A 26,060-nucleotide genomic window follows, 5' to 3' on the forward strand; every position below is an offset into this window, starting at 1 on the left:
GTTAAGCATATCTTCTAAATCAAAAATTAAACCAATTCAATTTGTATTTTGGAGCTGGAGTGATTTTTCTGTAGCATAATATGACCTCGATTGTGCAGCAAGCCCCCATTTGCAGCTGGGGACAGTTTAGGAAAAGGAAGGCTTCCTTGTGGGGTTATGCCTGTCACTAGTGCAGCACCTGCAGGAAAAGAGCAATAGCTGGAGTTTGTTGCTGCAGGCAGAGGATGATCTTGCACTTGAAACAACATTTTTCCTTGCCTCCTGGATAATCTTTCTTGTACTGTACTAATCCCCAGCTGGGACTTTGTAGTTAGGATTATTTTCAATAAATAATGCTTAAAATGCTTACTTTCATCCTTAGAAACAATGGTTAAATTCTAAATGCAAAGGAGCTTGGGCTTACTGCTCAGTCACTGTAAGTGACACATATCCAACCAAGTTTGCTCAATTTGATGCTTTGCTTTGTTTTCCAAATCTCACGCCTGTCACTCACTCTGTAAATACAGCTGTTACCACCATCCACTCTAAGGGATCTTCCCCTCCAAAAACACAGTGTCTAGAGCCTGGGAGCCTCATGACAATGCTGTCAGGTGTCTGTGGAACAACAGTCAGAGCACTGGTGCAGCACTGTTAAATCTACTTAGCAAGCCCAACTTCCACAGCAGCCAGCTGAGACAAAAAGAACAAGCTGCTGCAACCCCAGGCAGCAGATTTCCCTGAAAACCTATCAGGCTGCCACTGGGCTTCCCAGGAGAGCAGAGGTATTTGCTCTCTTAAGAGCAAATGTTTACCTGACTGCACACACCACATAATTACTGCTCATGGAAAACTGAGGAGAGAGAAGGGAATGATCCCTTCTCCATCACTGAATATGAATGGCTTCCCACCTAGCCATGGTGCTTCCAGAAGCCTGTGCTAAAGTTTGGGAACTAGGTATGAAAACCAAGTTCAGCATCACAGAGAAGATGCTTCTAGTCTTTGGAAAGCAGGTCTCTGTTAAGCATTTTTTATATATTTTAGCAGATGCAGAGAATTCTGGTATTACTAGTCATGTTCTCACTTCCCTTTATTATTTTCTCAGGGAAACAAACAAACAAAAAAAAAAAGCTGCCTTTGGTTTCCTCTCAGGGGGAACAGAAGAAGAGAATGCAGAAAATGGAGGGAAACTGTGACTGATTTGGAAAATGACTGCCTAGGATCAAAAGTGTGGGGTTTGTGGCAAAGTGCTCCTGCACCCCAAACCCTTCACTGAAAGGGTCTGAAGAGTGCCCATGATAAGCTGTGGCTTCCAAAAGGCTGTAGGAGCAAGAAATAACTGACTTCACCATTATTTGATAAGCACAACACATAGACTCAGAACTTCTCTTGCAGCTTTAAGAGCAATCATGCTAGGACCAAAGCTCTCAAAAGTCAGTAGCTTTAGCTAAAGAGGCAGGGCATGTTCCCTGTTTACCAAAGCTGGGGGTAGAAAAAGGCCAAAGGGAAGAGCCTGGTGAAATTATGAAAGAAACAGAAAAAACAACTGAGCAGAAGCATTAGGACCAGAAGAAAGTGACTGGAGTAAAAGAAAGGCAAAGTCTGGTTCTACAAAGGCTGAACAGCTGGGATGTGGAATTTCCACATGCACCATATGCTGACATGAAAAGGGTCCATTTAAATATCTGTCAGCCAACCCTGTGTGACTGTCTGTAGGACAGAAAGGACAAAGTCAACCCAAATGCAGAAAAGTCTGAGCTTCCTGCATTCTCTATATAGAAATTCAGTGAATCAGGATTTGAGTGCCACATCCAACAGAAGCATTAAACTTATGTAAGAAACTACCCTGAGCTTTCCCTCTCTGGACTGACCTGCATCACCATTGAGGCATCCTTGCTTCCAGCTGCTCCTACAAAGATGCCTGTCATTTGCCTGGGAGAAAAGAAAGGCTCTGCCCTACTTTTCCATTCCCTAAGCTCACAGTGCCAAAAATGCCACTGTGTTCAAGTCTTTGCCCAGTGTTAGAGAAAGGGGGAATTGGCAGTTTTAGCCAGCATGGAACAACAGGAAGAAGAACCTGTCAAAGCGGAGCCAACTCCCAGTGCTCTGTGAGAAAGATGCTCATTTCCTAGCATCATAAAAGATGCTGTTTGACTGCTGTGATTCACCTTCCCTTGGCACAGTCCTACATGCAACCATTTTCATTACAAAAATCCCCAACCCTCCCTAAAGAAATGCTTTGAAGTCTCTATCAACTACTTTAGAGGACAAAAGCAGGAATATAACAATCTAACACAATGCTCACTCAAACATTTAGACTTGAAACAACTTTGAGGAATGCTTCTATCCTTTGCACAAGCTGCCTTTATCCCCTTCCTAGCCAGACAGGGATGCCGAGCTCAGGCAGGCTGGGGATCTTCAGTCTGTGCACTGTGAGACACTGCTCCTTACCTTGGAAGAACAAGCCACTGGGCAGCTTTGTTGCTTCAGCTGACACCGCCAACCACAGGACGGTGTCGGCTCCCTGGGCCTCTGTGCGCAGAGAGTTCTTCATCCTCTCGTAGAAAGCCGGCATGGACGACCTCACAGCTGGAAAGGATAACAATGGAATGGTGGCCTGCCATGCAGGGCTTTTTTGACACAAACGAAAAAAACCCCAAAAAAAACCCACCAAACCAGCTTCAAATTGCCATTTTGTGTGTAGGAAGGAGAAGAAGCATCCCTGGAGCCTATGGAAGACAATGAATATTTCCCTGTATCTGAGAATAGGATGGCTTGTGGGAGACTAGCACTAAGCCACCAGATGATCCACCACTTGTTTGTTTGGGTCAAATTACAGGGACAAAACTGACAACAGGATCCATAAGAGATTCCTCTGCCAATTCCATTCCAAACTGTAAGGATGACAAACATGGGAAAACAAATTCCAAAAAAGCAGTATTGTAATGGGATTTTTAGCTCTTCTTTTCTCACCAGTTTTAGGAAACCAGTTGCAGCACTGTATTTAAAAATTGCTTACTTGCTGTCTAAACTCTGGTTTCATTTTATTTTGTCCAACAGATGGTAACTGTGGCCCCATCCAATGTAGGTGTTTATTTCTGGGGGTTGAAGAGTCTTTGAACTTTAAAGTGGGATAACTTTATGGTTCATTAAGTTTGAAATCTGCAAAGGAAGTGCAAAAATAAATGTATTTTAAAGAAAAAGAAATACCAGGATATTTAGTTGGAAAGGGCTATTTTCAAGCGTAAAGTAGACAGGGTAAATGCTTCTGTTGTCAGAAGTAAATTTTGGAAACTGCATCCCTACAAAAGACCTAGAGATGTAACTGCTATTCTGCATCCCAAGCTTGGGCACTGGGGACTGGAAACACTGGGGAATGCAATGTGCATAGTGTATGACTGATGCTGGCTCACCAGCTCAGACACAGTCACTGAAGAACAGCTGCAGCTCAGACAAAAACAAAACTGCTTCTCAATAGCGGTAAATGTTTAGAGGAAGAGCGGAGGGCTTGCACAGTGGTGCATTCTCCTACATGCCCTCACAAATTCCCAATGTGCAGTTCTGCACATTGATACTTACAGAGGCAGAAGCTCCATTGGTGTGTTTAACAGTTCCACTACAAATGTAACTTAAAGGTTACCTTAAAGAACTGTGTCTCTGCATTTGTGCAGGGCTGGAAGCATTCACTGCCCATAATTATTCTCTAGATATACACAGCTAGCATACACTGTGCAGAATAGAGCCACCAAGGGGATATAAAACTACTTCAGGCACCAGTTTGGAGAAAAGAAATTACTGCACCTGTTGGAAAAATATACTAGGAAGTTTCATTTCTCTTTGTTTTTAAACTAATCCTGAAAAGAAAAAATTATTGTCAGAGTGTGAAGCAGATGTTACCTGGGGTGTCTGCCCAGCCGGGGTGCATCACGGAGAAATGGATATTTCTGTGAGCCTTTGCCCACTGTTCTGTCAGGACAACTTGCTGTCTCTAAGGATAGAGCAATGAGAGCCATGCTAGCACCACATTCAACAGCCGGTCCACCAAATTAGTTCCCAGGGAAATAAACTACATCAAATGTGCCATAAATACCAGAGCATTTACGTACAGCAGAAATATACCCTTGCTCATCCTGGCTGGATTTATTGGATAATTTCATCAGAGACTTCCACAGTCATTGCCATCCATACCCTGGCTACAAATTTACTTTTAAAGCAGCTGCACTGCTTTTACTGACCACGTCTATTTGCTGCAGACTGTGGGCAAGAACTAAGCAGGCAGACAGGGTTCATCAGCTAAAGACAGTGTTCCCCCTTGGGACTTCTCTCATATCAAATCAAAGTCTAGCCATGCTCTCCTCCATTCAAGATGCATGCACTCCTAAGGGCATGCCATCATACTCCTGAAGATTACTGCCTGTGCATCTGCATGTGGGTTGGATGCAAGGGGAAAGCAACAGTGACCAACAGTGTAGTAGCAAAGCAGACGGTATGAGCTGCCTAGCAAAGAAGGGCTGGGCTTTGTTTTCAATCCCATGGGCTGTACCTTGTTCTGTGCATACACCATGGTTCCATCAAATGGCCCACTTTCTGACTGCAAGTCAGATACGTTTAATTTTTGAACTAGCATGCCCCCAGAAGAAACAGTGATCTGTAATGAAATGAATGAAAAACAAACAAATGAAAAGCAAAACCAGGAACTCCCCACAGATGCATTCATGCATGCAATGTAGTCTTCAGGCCATAGCTGGGAGTCCCTATGGAGCAGGATTCCTCTGCATACCCTTTGCATTATGCTTACGCTCAGGAGCAGAGCATACCTGGAAATGAGATGAAATATACATAAGGTTTTCAAGAAGGGATTTTCATTCAAAGTGATGTTGATTCATTTCAGGAATTTTGTGCTTCTTCCTTTTGGAAAGTAATGGGGAGAAAGAAAATAGCAGAATAGCACTATTTGTAGTTTGTGTGTTTAGCATTTACTGAAGCTAATTAGAAGCCATAACAAACTTGGGAAATTTCATTTTTAAAAATGTACCTGCTGTCTTATTTTACATCAAGATCTGTAAAGTCCTTTTAAGCCTATACTCCCGTTGTACATATTTTGCACTCTGCTGCAGGAGCTGACTTGCCCGAGGGAATCTGAGAGGGTAAGTTCCCAAATGAAGTATTTTACTCTGATTTCCAATGAAGGGTTGAGAGCAGCACGCAGGAGCTTTGCCTTAGACCAGGAGGTTGTTGTTAGCAAAATCCAAGAGGATTTTAGAGATCCTTAAGGCATTGTAAGTAATCCTGCACTGCTAGCACAGTCAGAGAACTGCTGCTACAAGCCAGAAGGTAAAAATAGTAAAACACCCCTTTTAAACAGCATCACAGACTCACCACTCTGGCATCAGCTGCTTTTTCCAGGAGGGGCACCAGGGCAGTTGTCATGATGTATGTACCTAAAAGACAGACAAGCACCAACATTAACTTCTCCTTTTAAAAAAAGCTTTCTTCTCTCTCCACCCTCCTTAACAACCCAAAACCCAAAGTCTCTTTACCTGTGAAATCTGATCTGAATTTGACAATGATCTTGCTGCTTCACCTGCAGTGTGCCAGCTCAATTGGTAGTGGTTTACATTGCCATATACTTCGCAAAAGGCATATATTATTTTACAGATTTTCATGTTTGTTTTACCTATAAAGAAAACAGCTCCCTACATTCATCTGTGAGAATGTGAAGGCAAAATAGCTCAGGTATGGAATTCCTTGGGTGGGGGGAAGGTGATGCCAGTGAAGAAATGGGGAATGCATTTCCCCTGCAAGTCTGACATATACTCACAGATCTAAGCTGGGTCATGAACAAGAAAAGGAAACTGTACTTCATACTTACAGTTCTTAGGGCACTGCACAAGCACTTAAGATTTGTCCATTCTTCCCTTCTCACTATGAAATCACTCACTTTTTGTGACACTTTTTGTGTTGCACACTGACACTTTTTGTCTTGCACACAAAACCCACCCCTTAAATCCCCAGCATGACCATAACAGAAGATAAGCAATCCCTGGGGGAAAAATATTAATGTTGCCTGCCCAAGGCTGAGCTAAGATTACTCGGGGAAACTTAATTGTGTCCTTCCCTGCTTTTGATCATGTTCATGTAGCAAGGATTTTTACACACCACACAAATATATTCCATTACCAGCAAAGTTTGTTATTACAAACACTGTCCAACTGTCTGTGTATTTGACTCAGACACACCTAGTGATGTTTCTGGCAACCAAGTGCAACACAGAGATTTTTTTTCGGTTTAAAATGTATTTTTTAAAAACTCCATTTAATTCAAAATGAATTTAGCCCCATTTAGTCTGGTGCTTCTACATCTACTTCCCTCTCATGCCTTTACAAATGGCTCTAGTTCAACAATTCTATCAGTGATAAGGGCATTTTTTTCCTTGAGCTACTGAGGCCATGTTTTTCACTAAGCATGAAGACTTCAGCATGTCTTTATAATCTCTCTTCCACACAGGCAATGAGATCACCCAGTTAAAATATGGTACCAAAATCAAACATGTTACATGCCTGGTGAGCAAACTGTTCAGCTCCCCTGTCAGTCACAGCAGCCTCCACTTTCTCTATATAATCAGAGGTATGTCCATACACACACAATATATTTAAAACCCTGGCAAATCAAACTAAGCAAACGCACCGCAGATGAGTAAATGCAGCCTGTCTTCAGCAGAAAATGCGAGCAAAGGCAGTTGCCAGTGAATGTCGAGAGCGCGGTCGCGTCCCCTGGCAGCGGGGCGGGGGGGAGATTGAGCGATGACATCATCGGTACAAGAACTCCCGCTGACTGCCAGGGGAGGCTGCCGCGATGTGGGGGAAAAATAATAAAAAAAATCACTTCAGTATAAGCTGAGAGACTGGTTTTAATGCTGTTTGGCTGTGGATGCTTAAAAAAAGTAACATCACGTCTTGGTTAAATAAGCTGTGTCCCCTAAAGGCAGAGCTGCAATGCACCATCTCTGTCGATGCTCCATTTTTCTGTCCTGCAGATTAATTTACACTTTTAAGGGTCTTCATGTTGATTTGTTAATTCTAAAGAGCTGCAAAGATGAATGCACTAATGTTGCCTCATTAACAACCGAGTTTTGTTTTGTTTTCCAGCCCAGTAAGAGAAATGCTCAATGCCAAAAATCCTGCTTAGAGCAACTACAGCTTGTCAGAAGTTTACGTGCTTATTTAGAACCACAAACTGACTGCAAAGCCCACATCTCCTCTCTTCCTCAAGTTGATTAAGAATTCAGTAAATCCCACAAAGCCAGAGCATTCCATCTTTTTGCCCCACAAGACCACTTGCTCATTTACTTTGAGACAGAGCACAGAGCAGTTTTGATCACAGCTTCCTATGGCAAGCAACAGTATCCAAAAACACACAGACACAATGCATCAGGCATTAAGGCTGCAGCATTTAATTTCTCCCACTGCTAAATATTTCACCAACTACCATCCCCATTTTAAGTGTTTGAACACAAACTCCTCATTCCTTTGACAAAAATACTTGGGTATTGCACATTCTTATTTGCCTGGGCTGGTCTGTCAGGCAAAACAGCCTGGAAATTTAGAATGGTAATAGCAGAACAGATATACTTTATCAGCAAGGTTTATTGCTGGTTAGAATACATCATCGTCAACTGAAACCTGCCCATTTTTATCAGTGCAAAAGCTGGCCTGCAGAAAACTTTGCAAGGAAAAGCAAGACTGATTCGGTAGAAGAAACTACATTCATCTCTGCCCCTATGTAAGGAAATCAAGGCAACACCCAAACTGTATGTCCTTTTGCCGATACTTGATTATTAATATCAATGTATTGGATATTAGTCTTTCCAAAACAAGCACTTGAGCATTTTAACACATTTACTTGATGCAAAAAAAAATTTGTCTGTTAAAGGAGAAACTTCCGCCCACAGAGTTTAGTTTAAAAAGGTAAGACACATCAAATGTGGTTAATGCTTAATTATCACTGTGTTCAGACTGTACAAATTGAGTTGTTTTGTTGAGGTTTTTTAATGGTGTAACACAAAAGTACGTGAAAGGAAAGGCAACATTCAGCAGTGCTGTGCCTTGCACTGAAAGCAGTAATTACTGGGTATCTGTTGAACATACATCTAGTACTACCTGCATTTGTGTCAGGGGCCAGATTTGTGCATCACCATTTTCTGTCACTGGAAGGTACATTACCCACATGGCCTGAATGCTTGTCTCCCACTAGTGTAACAGGGAGAAAAAAATCAGTGAAATAAATGGTATACAAAATTTCCCTTTGATGAGAAGTATTTGCTGTGACACAAAGGAGACCAGCACAATGAATTCGGGAGTTTGCTCAGAAGCAGTAGGAATGCATAAGAAGGTGAGCCCAGTCTATCACACCCATATAAAGGATTTCATCTTGCCCTTACTGAACTCTGCCAAGGTGAAGAGTTGACTTGCAAAACCTACTGGACAAGCTACAGCCCTGTTCTGTGTAATGAGGTTTGACACAGTACTGGCTGGCCATGTTTTCTCCAGTCAAAAAGGCTCCTGGGATTGATGCACAATTTATTTTAAAGATAAACAGTCTCTTAATATTAGTTTTCTTTGGAAAAACTTCTGTAGGCTTTATGCCTTGGAGCTTATCTCCCATAATAGGAAATCACATATAATACAGAGTAATTAAAACTTTTCTATAGAGCAACACCATTACACACCATAAACCAACTTTATCATTGGTAAAGTAGACAGGGTGGGTTGCCAATTATGCATTAAACATGCTCATTCCAGTAAAAGTAATGAGCATGGCATTTAATGAGAACATACTTTGTTCATGCACATTAAAGTTTAATGTGTACTTGAAAAATATAAAAACAAAACCCACCAAAAATATTGAATCACCATGCATTCCCTTGTGGCCTGTCTGGTAATTGTTCCACCCGGCCTGAGATATTCTCAATTCAGTCAAGTAATCTGATATTGCTCTAACTAACAAATTGAATTTTTGACTCCATACAGTGAACTCCTCTGCCAACCTGGATAAGCACTAATTCAGTGGTTTCACAATCAAAGAGTGAAATATTAATGACATATGTGTAGAAAATGAGGCACCTTTATGGAGATAAACATTTGATTCATACAATAAATTGGGGTTTTTTTCAAAAAAAGACAAAAAGTACAAAAATCAGCCTGACTGAAACAACTCCTAAATAAAGTTCTGCTACCTTTCCCATGACATGATGCAGAAGCTGAGGGGACTCTATGGAAGACACTATTATTAGGTCTTGTGGAAAGGTAGCTCTGCATGTTCTTACAACAGTTATTCCACTGTGGGTCTCATGACATGAACAAAATGAAAGCTATCCTAGTGCACAGGACAGCAGTCTCCAGTGTATTAGACCCTGGTCTTTCTCACTGAAAGCTGCAAGTCTTGCTGTACTAAAACATGAAATAATAAAAACACAGGATAGCCCTAACAGAAAATATAAACAAACACTGTGCATGCAGATTTCCAAACTGCTGGTGGTTTAAATCAGTCTGCCAGAACCTGGAAGACTCCTTAAGATTCACATAGTTCAGACTGAAAACTAATACGATATGACATAAAGTACACAAACACATACACTGATTTGCTTTAAGATTTAATGGAACCCTAAAATCTGTATTTTATAAATCAACCTTGAAAATTATCATTTCATCAGAAGTAACATTGTAAACCCACTACCATCTTATAACATCAAATTAATTGATGATACAATTACTGTGGACCCAAGTGCCTTGGTGGATTCCAGAATATTTTTTGCTTGATGTTCCATCTGGCAATTAGTGGCACATTGCTGGTGAGGTTTTCGCCCTGCTAACATTGGAATAAGGGCAGGGAGCCAGCACCACACTAAGTGAAGTGTTTCATCTGCCTGAGCTCTGCAGTATTATTAGGAACAGTGTTACTTTAACTGTGAAAAATGTGGGAACAAAAAAAAACCCTAAACAAACAAACAAAAACACCCAACACCACCAAAAAACTTTCACTGTACAGATTTCAATGGCTCATTCATCTGGTAGAAATCAGTTAAACTGGCTTGCTTTTCTTGAGTGCAAGTAAAAACAAACCACAGAAACAAACAAACAAAACCACCCAACAAACAAAGTTCCATTCTTCATTGGCCTGATTATTTTTTCCTGCAGTTTATGCAGTTCCCAGTAAGAGACATCCCTGAGTCTCTTCTCCTGAGTAAGAGATCAGGAGTGAAGATTACAGTGTGCTGTCTCCAAGGGCCAATTCCACTGCACTAGCAATAACTCAGAGTGTATGGGAAGAGTTAATGAACATGAAACACAAAATGAAGGTTTACATTTCCCTCAAATGACAAAGCTCATCTCAATAAGGGCTCTTTTGTCTCCTGGGAACCAGGCTTCAGTGCAGTTTCTGCATGTGCAATTATATTCAACCTTATCCTTTCACATACCACCTCTGACCCATAAGTCTCAAAGCTCTTTAGAAAGAAAACCGGAACCACAGCCTCCGTTTCCCAGATGAGGTTGTCTTGCCAAAGATCAGGCACTGAATTTGCAGCAGACTGACAGCTGATATTCAAGTTGTTTGACTTCCAAGTGATTCAGAAGACCAGGCTGCACTGGATTCTGTTAACACCAGTAAGATACAGTTCATGTGTAGGGAAGAGACTGACAAACGTGCACCCAGGCAGTTTGCCATGGATGGGCTATAGTGTCACTATGACAGATAAACATCTTCCTTCCTCTGGCTCTAACCCTTCGTGCACAGAGTGGAAGTCTATGTCTATATATTATTAAAACATGAGAGCCCATTAGATTGAGAAAAAGATGCATACTTGGGAGCATCATTTACCTCCCAGTATGTTTTAGCATCCACTTGCCTGGTAAGTAGAAATAAAAAAGTAACATATACGTTATTTTTCTATGTCAAGTAGGAAGATAAATTGAGTAAAAGCAAAGTAAGGCAGACAATAAAATAGAGGAAAAAGGATTGTTTCAGCTAAATGCCTACTGCTTCAATAAGAACATGCTGCTTTTGCCTCTACTTGTTATAAATGCTGAAGGTTTTTTCAAAACGACTGAATACCACCAGCTTTAACAGTCTTTTCTGGGAGTTATACTAAAAAAAGTAAAATAAAATTAAATTTAAAAAGAGTTTTGACTCAGAAGTCTACAATACTCATCAGAAGAAATGACTGCTTGTTGCTGCCCAGCTCCTGGGTACAAACCATAAACCAGAGGACAGAGAAAAAAATCTGCCCATCAGGACTGAAGGTCTGCAGGAAATCTGCCCACATTACCCCCAGTGAGTTGCTCCATTTGGTTTATTTGAAACTGTGTTTCAAGCAGCAAAGGGCTGTTTCAGACTTGTGCCTGGCCAGTGCTCCCATATTACAGTCTAGGTGTTCCATTCTGCTCTCTATGTTCACTGAGCTCCAGCAATCAGACAACAACAGTACTTGAGCCTCTAGCAGAGAAAAAAGGCAAGGTGTTTCATTTGACAGCAACAACAGAACCACAATGAGCCATGCAGCATTTGTGCCTCAGACTCACTGTAAGGGTACTACAGGCACCAGCACAGATGAAGCTGCCACCTGCTCAAAGCATTTTAGAGTTTGAACTTGAATATTAAACAAACCATACAAAGCCTTAACTATCAACCTGCATTTTACATTTTCATGAACTTCATTCACCTGCATACTCTGACAGCACCAGAGAAGACTATACACCTCTTCTTCTTTCAGTTGCCATCCTCAATAAGCCAGTCAGATGTTTTACATTAAGGGAATTTTGCTTTCTATTCTAACCACTGTTATTTTTGTATACATTCATACAAGAAGACTTATGCAGTCATTTTTGTCCCATGTAGCCCAAGAAAAGATCAGGATATGTTTCACAAGTCAGATCATCAATTAGAACTGAACACTGACATCCATTATGCTCAAAAATGGACTAACAGATCAGTCAAGAGGAAAACATTCCTAGACTAGATTTAAAAGCTCCACAGCATTTCAGACACCTAAATGAGCAATTTTGCAGCTTATAGAAATGTTAATCAGATATCTGATACAGAATTCAAAAACTGTGACGTGTGTATTTAAAGCATGTTATATTTCAGTCTTGCATTTTTAGATAGTTACAACCTACACACTCCTTTACTAGACCAGAGATAGGAAAAGTATCCTACAAGGTAGGAAAAAAAAGTGAAAGAAACATGGAAGGAACACCCTACATGTAAAGATTTGGAAAAGATATTGATACTATTCTACCTTGTTAGTCAAGTGAGGGACAACTGCACATTTTCCAAACAAGGGCCTTGAGCCTGTGTCACCATTCATGGGCTAAAGCCCATGCTTTAGCTTTACTCGGGCGGAGAGGAGAATTTAGTTTGTTCTTTCAGACCACATTCAAATTTATAGCCAACCTATATACCAGCCACATCTAATTTAGCCAGGATTTTCTCCGAGAACCTATAACAACAGATAGTTACTGAAAGAAATTAACTTCTCCCAAGAAAAACACACCCAAAGGCACCTAGTACTCAGGGAAATAACAGAGCATCTACTCTGACAGGTCTTTCTCCACACAGCTTTCTCCTACTGTGGCTCCAGAAGTTATGATTTATTACCCTGTCCCCTTGACTTTGAAGAAAAAACCTGTGGTTTGTAGCCTTGGTCCTTCATGTGTGTCTGGCCTGCAAGCACAGAAGCTTCCTGTTGCACTGCCAGTTTCTTCCACCTCAACCAAGTCCCACTTTGTTCTAAAAGATTCAAAATTTAATCCTTATTTTTGTCTAGAGAGAAGCAGTCTAAGCAAACAATCCAGCCCTTGTCTGAACTCTAAGAAGCTGGACAACAGAGGATGATTTATCTCCTTAAACTTTTAGACAATCATGCAGCAAGTGATACATGAATGAATAATGGAGATCTATAAGTAACATCCACTAAAGATAATACAGGCATTTTCCTAGTTTGCTACAACCATAATTCAGCTTCCTCTGTGCAGCTGTATACCACTAGTAGGCTGATTTACAGGTGAAAAAGCAGAATTTGCTGCTTCTACTTGTGTGATAAAACATTATTCAAGTGATGCACCAGTACAGTTCCTCAGCACTTAATACCCTCAATGTCTGAAACTAAACCAAAACATGCTTTTGTATTCAGATGTTGTGTTTGTTTCACTCTGCCTCTCTACTGAAGAACTGTACCTTTGCACATTGCTGGGTTTTTGTCTGAAAGACCACAAGAGGATAAAAACTAATTTAAGGTGAATAGATCCCTCAGGATAGAAGTTCTGGTACTTATACAGCCAAGAGAAATTTGATGGCAATATAAAACTCTTTTTGAATTTTTTGACCATGAGAAACAGAAGAATGTTAGCAGAAGAATAAGTCTGAACCAAATGAATCTCTGCCTTTATACTTGATTTGCCAGTTTAATGTGTTCAGACTTGCAGAAAAAAAATGAGCTCTATGCACAGTAAGAGTGAAGCCCAAGACATTTATACTAAAATGTTAGTTTTCAAACATAAATAGGATTTAAGGAACGAACATAAGGAAAAGGTTAAGAATAAAAACCAACAATGGTTTCCAGGTTATACTAGTTCTATAAATGCCTTATCTTTATAGACTAGGTTTTCCTCATCCTCATTCCAGATAATGATGAACAGGAGGAAAACACAGAAACAAAGAACCACAGTTCTTCCTTAATGTGTCATTTTTGAATATATTGAAGACAGTCTCTTGAGAAATCCACCTACCCTGCACGGAGGCAGAGGGAGAAGAGTGTCAGGACTGTTGGGTTGATGCAAGCACCATGTGTCTCTTTGCAAGAGGTGCAGCTTTCAGCCTTACAGATATTACCAGTGTCAGACAGCTCTTCTCTCTGCTGGCTGGCTGTTTGCTCACCTCTTTTCCACAGCTTCTGTGGGCAAACCTTCCACTTGGCTCACCATTCTCCCTGCCCTTCCATATCTCCACTTTCCCTCTTGACTTGCTTCCCATCCTTTGTCCCTGTTACACCAGTGCCACACATTTCACACACAAAGCCCCTTTCATGTGGCGCACCCAAAAAGTGCCCATTGCTGCTCAATCCCTTGACTAGAGATTGCACTTGCTTGAGAGCGTCCAGGGCACAGGCTTCCTGCACAGTGCCTCTGTCACACACAACAAGCTGTGCAAGCCCACTCAAATATTTGAATGACTCTTTAAACATACAAACATGTTCCAAGCTCCATCCAAACCCCAGAAACACAATTATTACAAAGAGCATCATTAGCAGCAATGCTCACAATGAATTTCCCTAGCAAATTTCAGAATCAACCTGCCATTTTCCACTTCTGCTATGATAAATAAAGACGCTGATATCAGAATAACTGAAAAATGGAGAAATTTAAAAATTTTCCAGCTCCAAACAAGTTGGAATATTTCTTCTTTTCCTTCCTGGCTCCATCCCTGGCATAGCAATGCTATGATCCCTCCAAGCAGGAATACATACCCCATGAATCCAGCTATAAAAACACGCTTCTGTAAGCAAAGTAAGCATGTTCCAGAAGAAAACCTTCAATACTCACCCAAAGTGTTTGTTGCAAAGTTTTTTTCAAGTCCGTCTTCAGTTAACTCTCTGTTATTCACCATACATCCCGCATTGTTGATCTGCAAAACAACTCCTTTAAACAAAAACAATCAACACAAATATCTACAAGAAAATCCACACACATGAGCAGTCCACGCTAATTTGCTGTTTTCTGGCATTACAAAACAAAGCTACACACTGTAGCTTTTATTTGTTCAATGAAACATGACTGCAAGCTGTAGGCAGCTAGCACAGTCTCTGACACATTTGTTTCTCTGCCTTACCTTCCAGAAGGAGCTGACTCTTCTTTCCCACCTCAATAAAAGATCTGCCTCTACACACCTTCCTGCACGTTCACTGGCACTTCTCAAAAGTAATCTCCTCTTTTTTATCAGATGTTCCTCATCTAGTAAGCATGAAAGGAGCTGCTCCAGGTGCCTCAGTTGTGGTTCAGCCCCCCAAGCAAATTTTCACTGCTAAATAAAGGGGGAACTGCACTGAGCCCCTTGTCAACCATGATGATCAACTGTTTAGTCTCTCCCTGGCTCTGTTTTAGTCTTTGGAGTTTTTGCAAAAGTTTAATCTTTCAGAAGGTCTAGCTTTAAGAGGGACAATGTTATTAGCAATGAAAGTCAAAGAGAAAATGTATGATGCCTCCAAAGTTGCAGCTATAAAATTACTGCTTTTCTCTTTTTCTGTAGCACATCTGTGTTAACTGAGAAGGGACAAGAGCAAGCAAACCATGGGGACTCCTGAAAAAAGCATTTAGAAAAAAATTAAGGAGAGAATTGTGGGCCAAACTGTCAAGTCCACATGACCTGTCAGACCAATTCATAGGCTACACACTCCCAAGACAGACACACATGATTAAAGTAGATGAACTTACCAACACATTTAATTGATGTTCATTTCGGAATTTTTCAGCAAACTTCCATATTTCCTTGGGATTAGATATATCCACAATATGCAAGAAGATGTTCTAAAGGAAAAGAAACTAAGTCACAATCAACAGGGAAAGTGAAGAGAAATTCTGTTTAGGCCTGTCTAGGTGAAAAGGTATTAAGTAGTATGAAAAAAATAGTGTCTCCAGAAGCCAACTAATACAGGCTAACATGCACAACTGCAAAATTTAACTCTAGTCCTTAAAACGTGTTTAGTCATTATTCAGCTGCTTCTGAGACAGAGATTTTTAATGCCAAAGTTATTAAGAGAGAGTCCTACTTAAATATATGTGACAGACAGGCATAACAGAGAACTAGAAAAATATTGCAAAGCGTGCAAAAATTCAGTTTAAACAATTCAGCAGCTTTCTCTTTGGTTGAACTTTCCAAGGAAATGTTCAAGGTCACAGCATTAGAGAATAATCTAGGTTGGAAGAGACCTCTGGAGGCTGCCTGGCAAACATGGAGATTCACCAGTCTGTCTGAGCCCCCTGCTCTGAGCCTCCAGCATTTGATCACCCTCATGGTGAAAACATTTTTCCTACTGTCTACTCAGAATTTTGTCCCTGTTCCAATCTGTGTCAGCTGCCTCTTGTCTTCCCACTGAAGACCTCCAAGAGAAGTATGGTAGTGCCTTCCCAACACACTCCCATCACATGGCTGTAGAACACAGCAAGACCCATCTGAGCCTTCTCAACACTGAGCAAATTCAGCCTTCATACAGAGTCACTTCATACATCACATGTCTCACCTCCCTAGCCACTCTGTGCTGGACTCACTCCAGGACAATGATGACTTCCTCATCCTGGGGAGTCCAAAGCCAGGCACAGGACTCCTGCTGTGGTTTCACAAAGGCTTAATCAAGAGGAAGAGCACTTCCCTCAGCCTGCTGGCTAGACTCATGTTCATACAGCCTGGGCTATGGTTGGCCTCCCTTGCCCCAGGACACTGCTCACAGAGGGACAACTTGTCACTCCCAGGTCCCTTTCTGTCATCTGCTTTCCAGCCAGCTAGGCAAAGACTGCTCTTCATTCTGTCACCTGTGCTCTTAAAAAGATGTAATCAGGTTCTGCCCTTGTATTGATTCATGGGGGACGCCACTAAAAAGCATTAACAGATCAGCTCTGTACTGCTGATTATTACTTTTGAAGCCACATGATCCAGACAGTTTCCCACTCACTTTTCATCCACCAGTTCAAACCACATCCCTCCAAACTGGATACAAGGATATCATAGCAAACCATGTAAAAAGCCTTGTCAAAGTTAAGGAGAGCACTGCTCCCCTCCTGTCCACAGGCAGAGTCATCTCAGGGATCAGGGAGAGAATCAGAAGGGTAACAGATGGAGAACTCGTGGGCTGAGATAAAGACAGATTAATGGGGAAAGCAAAAGCCACAGACAAAAGCAAAAAAGCCCAAGCCTATGAGCATACCACCCTGAGAACACCCAATCTTGCCTGATCTTAGAAAGCGATTAGGTTGGGCCTGGTTAGTCCTTGGATGGGAAACTGGCTGGGAATACCAGGTGCTTTAGACTTTTTACAAGAAATTAACTGCCTCCCATGGGCAGGCAGGTGTTCAGCCATCTCCAGGAGAGCAAGGCTCCATCACACATAATAGCTACTTGGGAAGCCACCAGACCAAACATCTCCCCATTCCTTTTTCCTTCCCCCAGCTTCATATACTGAGCATGATGTCATATGGTGTGAAATATCCCTTTGGTCAGTCAACCTGTCCTGGCTGTGTCTCCTCACAAGCTCCCATGCAACCCCAACTTCTTCTCCAGCATGGCAGTACAAAAAGTAGAAAAGGCCTTTGCTCTATGTAAGCCCTGTTCAGCAATTGCAAAAGCATCTCTGTATCATCAACCCTGTGGTCATCACAAATCTTGAACACAGACCCATGCAAGCCACTGTGAAGAAAGCTAACCCTATTCCAGCCAAAACCAGTACAACAAGCAAGGGTATGCATCCACTCCAGCACTCTAGTCGTGCCTAATCCCAGTGAGATCACAGCTCTGCAGTCATGCATGGATTCCTGTTTCCTATGCTATGTGTACTCATGAACAGGCATCTGAAATGGGCTCCCAGACATGCTGCTTTCTCATGAAAACTGTGAGAGCTTCCTCCATTTCGCTGTCCCCTAGACACATACTCATGTTTCCCATGACTCTATTACTCTTTTGGGTTTGGTCACTACAAACCAATGAAACCCCTTTAAAGCCTCCTCACTAGGCTTAGCAAACCTGTTGCCGAAGACACTCTTGCTCTAATATATCATTGCTCCTCAGCAAAACTCATTTAACAGAGAAGGTCCAAGAGGCTTTGGCTAAGGCCAAAGTGACACCAGCTGACCATTCAGGTGTTGATCTGCAGGGCATATATGCTCCTACCCAAGCCCTTCCCTTTCACTGTGCGGATTTAGGAGACCACTGCTAGGGCTACCATGCCCTTGACTTTCTAAACACTCTTGATGAACTCCAGGTTATCACTCACAATGTCATGGGTGCCCAAGTGGTTGGGCAACAAGAGGTACGAGGCCAAGGTCCAGAGCACCCCCAGCAAACTCTCTGCAATACCTTACATGTGAGTTCCCAGCAAGTGACAAACCTCTCAAGTCATCAAGCCAAGACTGCAGACGGGTGCCTCCATCCCCCACAGGAAGGAGCCTTCAGCCATCATCACCCACGACTTCCTCCCACTGTCAACAACTGTTCAGGATCATCTGTCTCCAACACCTCCCCTGACAGAGCTTGCTCTTCCTCATCTGTTACCATGGCACTATACCTATCCTATAAATGCACATCTGCAGGCAGAGAAGGAGCTGCCTTCTGTTGCCAGCATTCACAAGCTTCAATTCCTCCCCATCTTAGAAATCTCTATCCACTACTTATTCGAATGCAACTTCTAGCTGTCCCTCCTTCCATGCAATGTGCTCTTCTACTCCCTGCAGAGACCCTGTCAATCTCCTGCTTCTATTCCCTACGGTTCTGCAGCCTGCTCATCTCCTGCTGTAACATCACCTGGCAGCTCAGCACCCTGAGGACAGCAGAATCCAACACATGAAGCCACCATCATGCGCTGCCCCAGGCTCAGGGAAAAGTCCCAGTCACTCCCTGCAATCCACCATCTGCCACATTATCCCTCTGGAGCTCTGTCTGGGCTAGTGCCCCATGAGCCAGGCACAGTTGCTCCAGCCAGGGTGGTAAAGTATGCTTTCAGGAGCAGCACTGCACCCACTCCAGCTGTCTCAGAGTGCTGGGTGCCTTCTGCATCCCCTTGCATGCCAACTGCTGCATTAACTGCTAAACCCTTGTCAGTCACTCCACATCACAACACTCTTGCAAATGTTTTGCAATACTATGGCCAGCAATGTGGATGCAATAGGAAAAAAAAAAGGGTTCACATAAAGCAAAGTTATCATTTTCTAAACCACTAAAGCTAGAAATAATTCCTCCCTCCAAAACATCAAAAACCTTTTGCTGTTTGCTACAGACAATTCTTTTGCTTTTTGCAGATTTGTGTTCTACACAGTACAAGCACAGTGGCATTTACCAGCATACAAAGGCACATCAACTCCTACTCTTCTCCTAGACAGCACTTAGTCTCAAAGAGACACCACAGATAGTCTTATGACGTATGCCAGGAAAAGGCAGTTTTGAAATAATTATGCAGAGGATATGTTCTCTTGCAAAACAACAAATAATCATTAAAGGGCCTCCTCTCTTTCCAAGTTGTTTTTTTAAATACTCATTATACAAGCAAATCAGAAAAGTGAAGAAGCTGAAGAAATGATATGGCATTATTCCCTGCCTGTAATTCTGCTTCCCTAAAGATAAAAAGCACATGACTTTCTCTCTAGTCTTTTGATTTCAGCTCCTTAGTTGAGTTTGAGTCGGAATTTTTTCATTGTAATAACATGCTCTAGGATGACCCTGCTCGATCAAGGAGATTGGACCAGATGACCCACTGCGGTCCCTTCCAACCATATCCATTTTGTGAATCATTTCTGACCAAAAACTTGACATTGCTCTACTGGTTCAAGCTGGATATCTCTTTAAACTTTCTACTTTTAAAACTAGTACCATTATCCACTGGTACAGACGAGGTAAAGATTTTTGGGCAGATGTTCAGTATTGCAAGGGATTTCAGAGATTGAAAAAGATCTAAATCAACGCTTATCTGCTGAAGAGTGTCACATTGACTCAGGAAAGGGATATGCAGACCTGTTCCCTATAAAAGTCCTCAATGGTACCAAAGCCATTTTCAAAGCAAACCTAATCTCTGTGACTTGATCTATTTTAACAAATTAGGAGAATTTTCCAGTTCCCAGACCTAGGAGCAGGTGACTGCCAAACAACTCCATTTCAGCACTGCACTCCAACATGTACTGTGGAGGATGGAAAAAAATCTTTGGTGTATACTATAACAGGATATCCATCCAAATTATCAGGAAGAGCAAGTTCAGCCTGGATACAGCCTGTCAAGTTGCAGATAAAGCATTTTATTATCTCTCTGTATTGCTTCTGAATGAGCACTTATAAAGAAGGATATTCTTGTGGATTCCTTATTTAAATGCTCTTCCCAGTGCAGTCACATGTCCCACAGGGCCTCTTGTACAGCTCATCTAACACTTCACTGAGAGCTGCTCTCTGCACAAGTGCCCTGTCCCCAGGGTCACAAACAAATTCTGCAGTGCCCTCACACTCCGCCATGACTACAGAAATGACGGGTCCACAGCCTACCAAAAAGTGGGAATGCAGTAATTATGCTGCCTTTAGAGGGAGAATATTATTTGCCTCACCAGGTGACAGAAAGCAGAACATGAAGGAACCTTCAGAGGTCAAACTCACCTCTCTTGCCAGGCAGCCTGACTGCAGTTAGAGAAGGAGGTAACACAGATAATCACCATCCTTACTATAGCCATGGGATTACACAGCTATAGACAGCTGGAAAGTGTTTATTTCTACACAAGGACTGATCTAATTCACCTCCATTAAAGAACTGAAGAGTAACGCTAGTTGTCACACTAGGGAGCTGAAATCAAAGAGGAGAAATTTAGTCAATATGACATCTCTAACCATAAAAAACTCTTCAGAATTTTTGATCCACATTAAAACCTATTACTGGAATCAAAATACAGCATACAAGAGCCAAGTCATTATTTAAAATGAAGACAGGTCTCCATCCATGTACTGTGGGTTAACCCTGGTAGGTAGTTCAGCCCCATACAATCCTATTTACCCACTCCATTCCCAGTGGAAATGGGGAGACAATCACGAGGACAAAACAGGCAAAACTTGTGGGCTGAGATAAAGACATTAATAAGTGAGGCAGAACTGTGTGTGCAAACAAAATAAAACAAGGAACTAATTCACTATTTCCTATTGTCAGGCAGGCATCTAGCAATCCCCAGGAAAGCAGGACTTCATCCCACGCAACAGTGATTTGGGAAACCAAACCCCATATCTGTGAATGCCTCCTTTCGCTCCTTCTTCCTCCCAGCTTTTACTGCTGAGCAAGATGTCATATGGTCTGAGGAGTCCCTTTGGTCAGCTGGAGTCAGCTGTCCCAGTGTGTCCCCTCCTTATCTTCTTGTGCATCCCAACCTGCTCACCTGGTGGGGCAGTGTGAGAATAAGAATAGGCTCTGATGATGTGTGAGCACCATTCAGCAATAACTAAAACGTGGGTTGTCAACACTGGTTTGGTCACAAATCCAAAGCATAGCACCAGTGAACTGCTAGCAGGGAAATTAACTCTACTCCAGCCAAAACCAGGGCACCAAGTAAGAAAGATAATGACTAATGAACTTCTCCATAAGCACACCCTCCTGAACAATTAATGAAAGCAACAGTGACAGATATAGGGGTGTACTGTAGAGTGATATATACAGAAACAAAAAGAATGTGTAACAGAGAGAAGAGGTATTATAAGAAAAGGAAATGAAAAGGCATGTAGAGCACAGAATTAGTACCACACACAGGACTTCACAGAGCAGCCAACTTTGGCAAATCAAGAGCATGTTATTCAGACACATAAAACCTTCTGCTCCAATGCTGTAGACTCATAAATGTTGTTGCAAGAGTGTTGCAATGCATTAACTTTTAAAAGCCTCAGACACATAGTTAGGAATAGTAAGTAGGACATCAAAAAGCAAATCAACAAACAAACATTAAATAAAACAGCATGCTGCTGATGATGTTACTAATCACAGAATACATCACCTAATGAAGTTAGGTGATTCAAATGGCTTGAAGTTAATCACTTCAAATCATTTGAGTTATAAACTGCTAGCTGTTTCCATGTCTGTATGAAAATACTATTAAAAACACCACAGCAAGATGTTGGAAGAGTATCTCAAGACCTCTGCGGCCTTTAATATTAACAACCTTTCTAAAAGTAAACAGAAGACTAGAAAACTCACCTGATTGCCCGTTTCTGTCACTATTTCCTCTTTGGCAACTTCAGCCCGGTCCTTATTTCGGCAAACCAGATGAACCGTGCCACCTGGTGGATTGCAACAAGAAAAGCATTTGATAATTAATTACTAACTTCATTTGGGGGAGACATCAGCACTTTAATTAGGTGAGATACTGGATATAAAGTAAAAAGCTGGAATATTTCTGCTTGGCTTTGGTTCCTGTGAAGGCAGGCAGGGTCATCATGCAAGGAAAAGGCCACTGCACTCTAAGTACTGTGCTCCAACCATTTCTGTCAAGTCTGTACATCAGGTTTAGTGGGTGAAATACCAGAGCTAAATGGAAAATTGGAGCTAATGCATCTGTATCTTAGATAGTTTTTTTAATATATGCCTCAGGAAGCTCAGCAAAGAGCTTGAACAACACAAGTGACTAGAATTGCTCTACAGAAAGGAAATAAAAGTGCCAGATATTGGAATTCTCAGCAGTGGGAGATAAGACAAGGACTATGGCCTCAACTGCAGCTTGGGAGGCTCAGGTCAACTGAATTATTTTTTATCAGAAAAATAATTTTCAGTAGTTTTCTTCTCAATAAACAGGATTTCTCAAGAGGATGCATAATTTTCATCCTTGTCGGTATCAAGCAGCGAGACACAGCAACAACTGGTTTGATCTACTGTTGCCAACAGTCCTGCTCCAAGTGAGATGCTGGACAAGGCGACCTCTAGATGTCTCTTCCAACCAGTTCTTCCATGAAAGGAAGACACAAGGCAAGGCTCTTCTCAGAGACCTGGATAATTCACACAATCTCATCACTTAATCATATTAAAGAAAACTTCAAACACAAGACAAAAGTACAACTAGGCAAATTGGTTTTTGCTTCATATTCTCTGATTGTTACAAGTGATGTGTTAATTTCAGTCCTAGGCACACCTATACTCTTTACTTTTGCTTGTTTTAAAAGTTGTTTTAGGGATCGCTAGCAGTCCACCTCTAGAAAGCTCAAGGAATTAAACCTAACAGAAACATAATTAATCCATAATAGAAACAACAACTGTGTCAGGTCACATTTTTTAGTGCCCAGAACCCAAATGCAGAACACCAAATCTACCTTGGGATGATACAGTCACACACTGCACAGCCCAGTCTGGGGTCTGATAATGAAACCTTCTGTCCACAAGAGAGGTTTTTCCACTGAGTACCAGGACAAGGGTGAAGTTTAGGTGTGACTGACATATTAGGAAATGAATTTAAATCTATTTTCTTTGGTAAAGATTTAAACCATTTGAACTTGACACATGGGAATAGTCAGAGTAGTTGGGAGAAGACTGTATCAAGCTGGAAGTGCAGTTCACAAGACATAGAGGAAAGCCCAAATCTGAATGTCCATAAGACACCAATTCAGAGAAAAGCTGAACTCAGACTATAGCAACTGTCAGTTAGAAATATCTGAGTGCTTGAAGGTAAAGCCAACAGAGCCTGATTATTCCTCTGCTGAGTCAGAATTCCTTATTCACTTGTCATGGAGTACTTGAAGAGATTCAACTAGAAGCCTGAGCCCCAACAGCTGACACTGAGTTTCAAAGTGAGATGTTCAAGGATGGGACTGGGAAGTCATCTTAACTTCATATGAACAGCAATGCCCATACAACATATCAGACACGCAGTCTGAGGCCAAGGTTGTTCTGCTAAACATGATGACCAAATCCCATACAGATCCAGCCAGCTTTCCAACTTGCAAAACCTGGTAGAGATACCCATTTGTGAGCAGAACAATCACCTGACAAAGCAATACTTACATAAAGTGATTATGTACAATAGCAGTGGTGGGAACCTGACATCAATTACATGCTGGCACTGATGTAGATCTTAAACCCAACGACTCTTTGATGCTAACAGTTTTGAATTAGTTTCGTTTAACTGAGTTGCCACTTTCCTTCATAAGATGGTTACAAAACCTAAGCACAACAAAGAGAGAAAAGAGCCACAAGCTCCTCCCCTCCATTCTACGTGCCCAAACTCCTGTCACTCTTGCACAACAGGAATTACTTTGTCAACTCTGTAAGGGATTAGGTTTATCCTTCAGCAGCAGCTAGGCCCAGTTTACACCATGGCCTTGCGTACAGACAGCAAGATAAAAAAATAATTACATGTAATCAGCCAAAGGGCACAAACTCCAGGGTATTATCATTAAGATCAAGAACAGGTACACTGGGCTTGTTTATGCTCTTCCATCTCATTTTTATAAAGACAATTGTTTTCTTTCAGCATATGATACATCTGCAGATTTCTCAGTTCAAATTCAGCCAGGCTGTTACTTGTACCGAATTAACCTTAAACAGACACTGATCTGTCACCAACATCCTTAGATGCCAGTATAACACAGATAGTTTAGGTAAATATGCGCTTGAAAAACAATTTGCAGCTCCTCTCTGCTAATTTGGTTTCCTTATCCCAGTTTTCACTGCACTGATTGGGCTTAAACCTCCAACCCACACTAAGACCCCTGTGAAATTATGCCACATCCCAGGTATTTGTGTTTGTGTGTAAGTGCTGGAAGGCCAAACCTGCTGCCTTCCATCTTCTCTGTAAGCCTCCTGGGAGCTCCACGGCAGCCCTGCTCACCTCTCCTTGCTATCTCCTTGGCCGTGGCCTTGCCAATGCCACTGTTTGCACCAGTGACCAGGAAGGATCTTCCAGCCACATCCACCTCCACATCAGCTGGGTTGAAGCGCTTGGAAGCAGACTCGTAACCACCTCTGAACAAATCAAGAGACACCTGTGAGAAACTAGAAGCGAGCCCTTCCAAAATAAACACATGTGTGGGCTGAAAAGCACTTTCCTCTCACAGCTCAGCATCCAGTAATTGCCCTATTTACTCTCTGTACCCACGGGGCAGGCCACGAATACCAGTGACACTGCGAACAGCAATGTATCACAGAATCATTAAGGTTGGAGAAAAGTCTTTAAGATCATCAAGTCCAACCATCAACCCACGTTCACCCACGACCTCAAGTGCCGTAGCCAGAGGTTATTTTCAACACTTCCAAGGATGGTGTCTGCATCACTTCCCTGGGCAGCCTGTTCCAGTGCTTTGCAATGAAAGCGACAACCCGCGGCGGCGTTCGGCCGCCCCAGCCCACCCAGCTCGGACCTCGACCCTCGGGGGGCGACCGGAGCCCCAGGGCGGGCCGGGCCGGGCGGTCCTCACCGAGCGGGGCTGGAATCCGCCCGCCTAGGCGGGGGCGGGCAGCCGTCCATAAAAACAGCACATAAACACGGCTTCACTGCGGAACGGCCCAGCCCGGGCGCTGCGCCCGCCCCACGCCGCCTCCCGGGCCCGGGCGGCCGCCGCCCGTACCTGGTGTACTCCCGCAGCCCCTTCACGAACCACACGGTGTTGCGGTACCAGGACATAGCGCTGCTGCTTCCGCCGCCCCCACAGCCGAGCCGGCCCCGCCTCTGCCCTTACATAAGGCTCCCGGCCAGCCCGGCCGTGTTAGATAAGGGCTGAGGGGCGGCCCGGCCCGGTCGCGTTAGGTAGGTGCTGAGGGGCGGCTCCGCTCGGCCCGGCCGCGCTAAAGGGAGGGTGCAAGGCAGAGCAGCGCGTGTGATAATGGAGGTAGCGGTGCCACCTTCCTCCTTAGCAGCAGTTCGTGGGCTGGTTCTTCTTGTCCTTTCTGTTTTCTCCTCTTCTCCATTAGCCATGAAGGATAGCTGTAGCCAGCCCCTGTCTCGCTGCCGGCGGCTGTGCCTGGCGAACGTGGTGGCGGATGAAGGATGGAGGATTTCCCAGGGCCCCAGCTTGGGGCAGGTGCCGCTGCCGGCTAAGGCAGGACTGTAGACGGGCTGTTGTGTTTTGGGAATGGGAAGCAGTGCTACAGGCCTGCATCCTCTGCCCTGCCAAAGGGATGCTCCCAGAGGAATATAAAAAATGATGCCGTGCCACGTAAAGTAGCATTTTACGTAACAAATCCAGTAAATACGTAGCTCCTACTGGTGAAGTATTCCAGTAAGGAAAGGATACACGAGTGGCTGTTGCACTAAGGGGAGTGAAATTCAAAGTCTTTTCAGTTTATGTTCTTTGGACCTATGAAGCCCAGGAGAAGCACTTGGAGTTGCACA

General features: G+C 42.7%; 1 protein-coding gene across 1 annotated transcript in view; it reads right to left on the bottom strand.

Moving 5' to 3' along the window:
* The window catches only part of DHRS12 (dehydrogenase/reductase 12), a 28,089-nt gene extending 2,729 nt beyond the window's left edge, over positions 1 to 25,360 (bottom strand). The window contains exons 1-9 of the mRNA XM_030949514.1: positions 25,297 to 25,360; positions 24,561 to 24,694; positions 21,941 to 22,023; positions 15,462 to 15,554; positions 14,574 to 14,655; positions 5,356 to 5,417; positions 4,520 to 4,624; positions 3,874 to 3,964; positions 2,428 to 2,565 (exon numbers count right to left, since the gene is read on the bottom strand). Of these exons, the coding sequence (XP_030805374.1) occupies positions 2,428 to 2,565; positions 3,874 to 3,964; positions 4,520 to 4,624; positions 5,356 to 5,417; positions 14,574 to 14,655; positions 15,462 to 15,554; positions 21,941 to 22,023; positions 24,561 to 24,694; positions 25,297 to 25,352 (844 nt within the window). The 5' untranslated portion in view covers positions 25,353 to 25,360. The remainder of the gene's footprint in view (positions 1 to 2,427; positions 2,566 to 3,873; positions 3,965 to 4,519; positions 4,625 to 5,355; positions 5,418 to 14,573; positions 14,656 to 15,461; positions 15,555 to 21,940; positions 22,024 to 24,560; positions 24,695 to 25,296) is intronic.
* Positions 25,361 to 26,060: the final 700 nt, after the last annotated feature.

Source organism: Camarhynchus parvulus, chromosome 1, assembly GCF_901933205.1.
Source record: "Camarhynchus parvulus chromosome 1, STF_HiC, whole genome shotgun sequence".
NCBI lineage: Eukaryota > Metazoa > Chordata > Aves > Passeriformes > Thraupidae > Camarhynchus > Camarhynchus parvulus.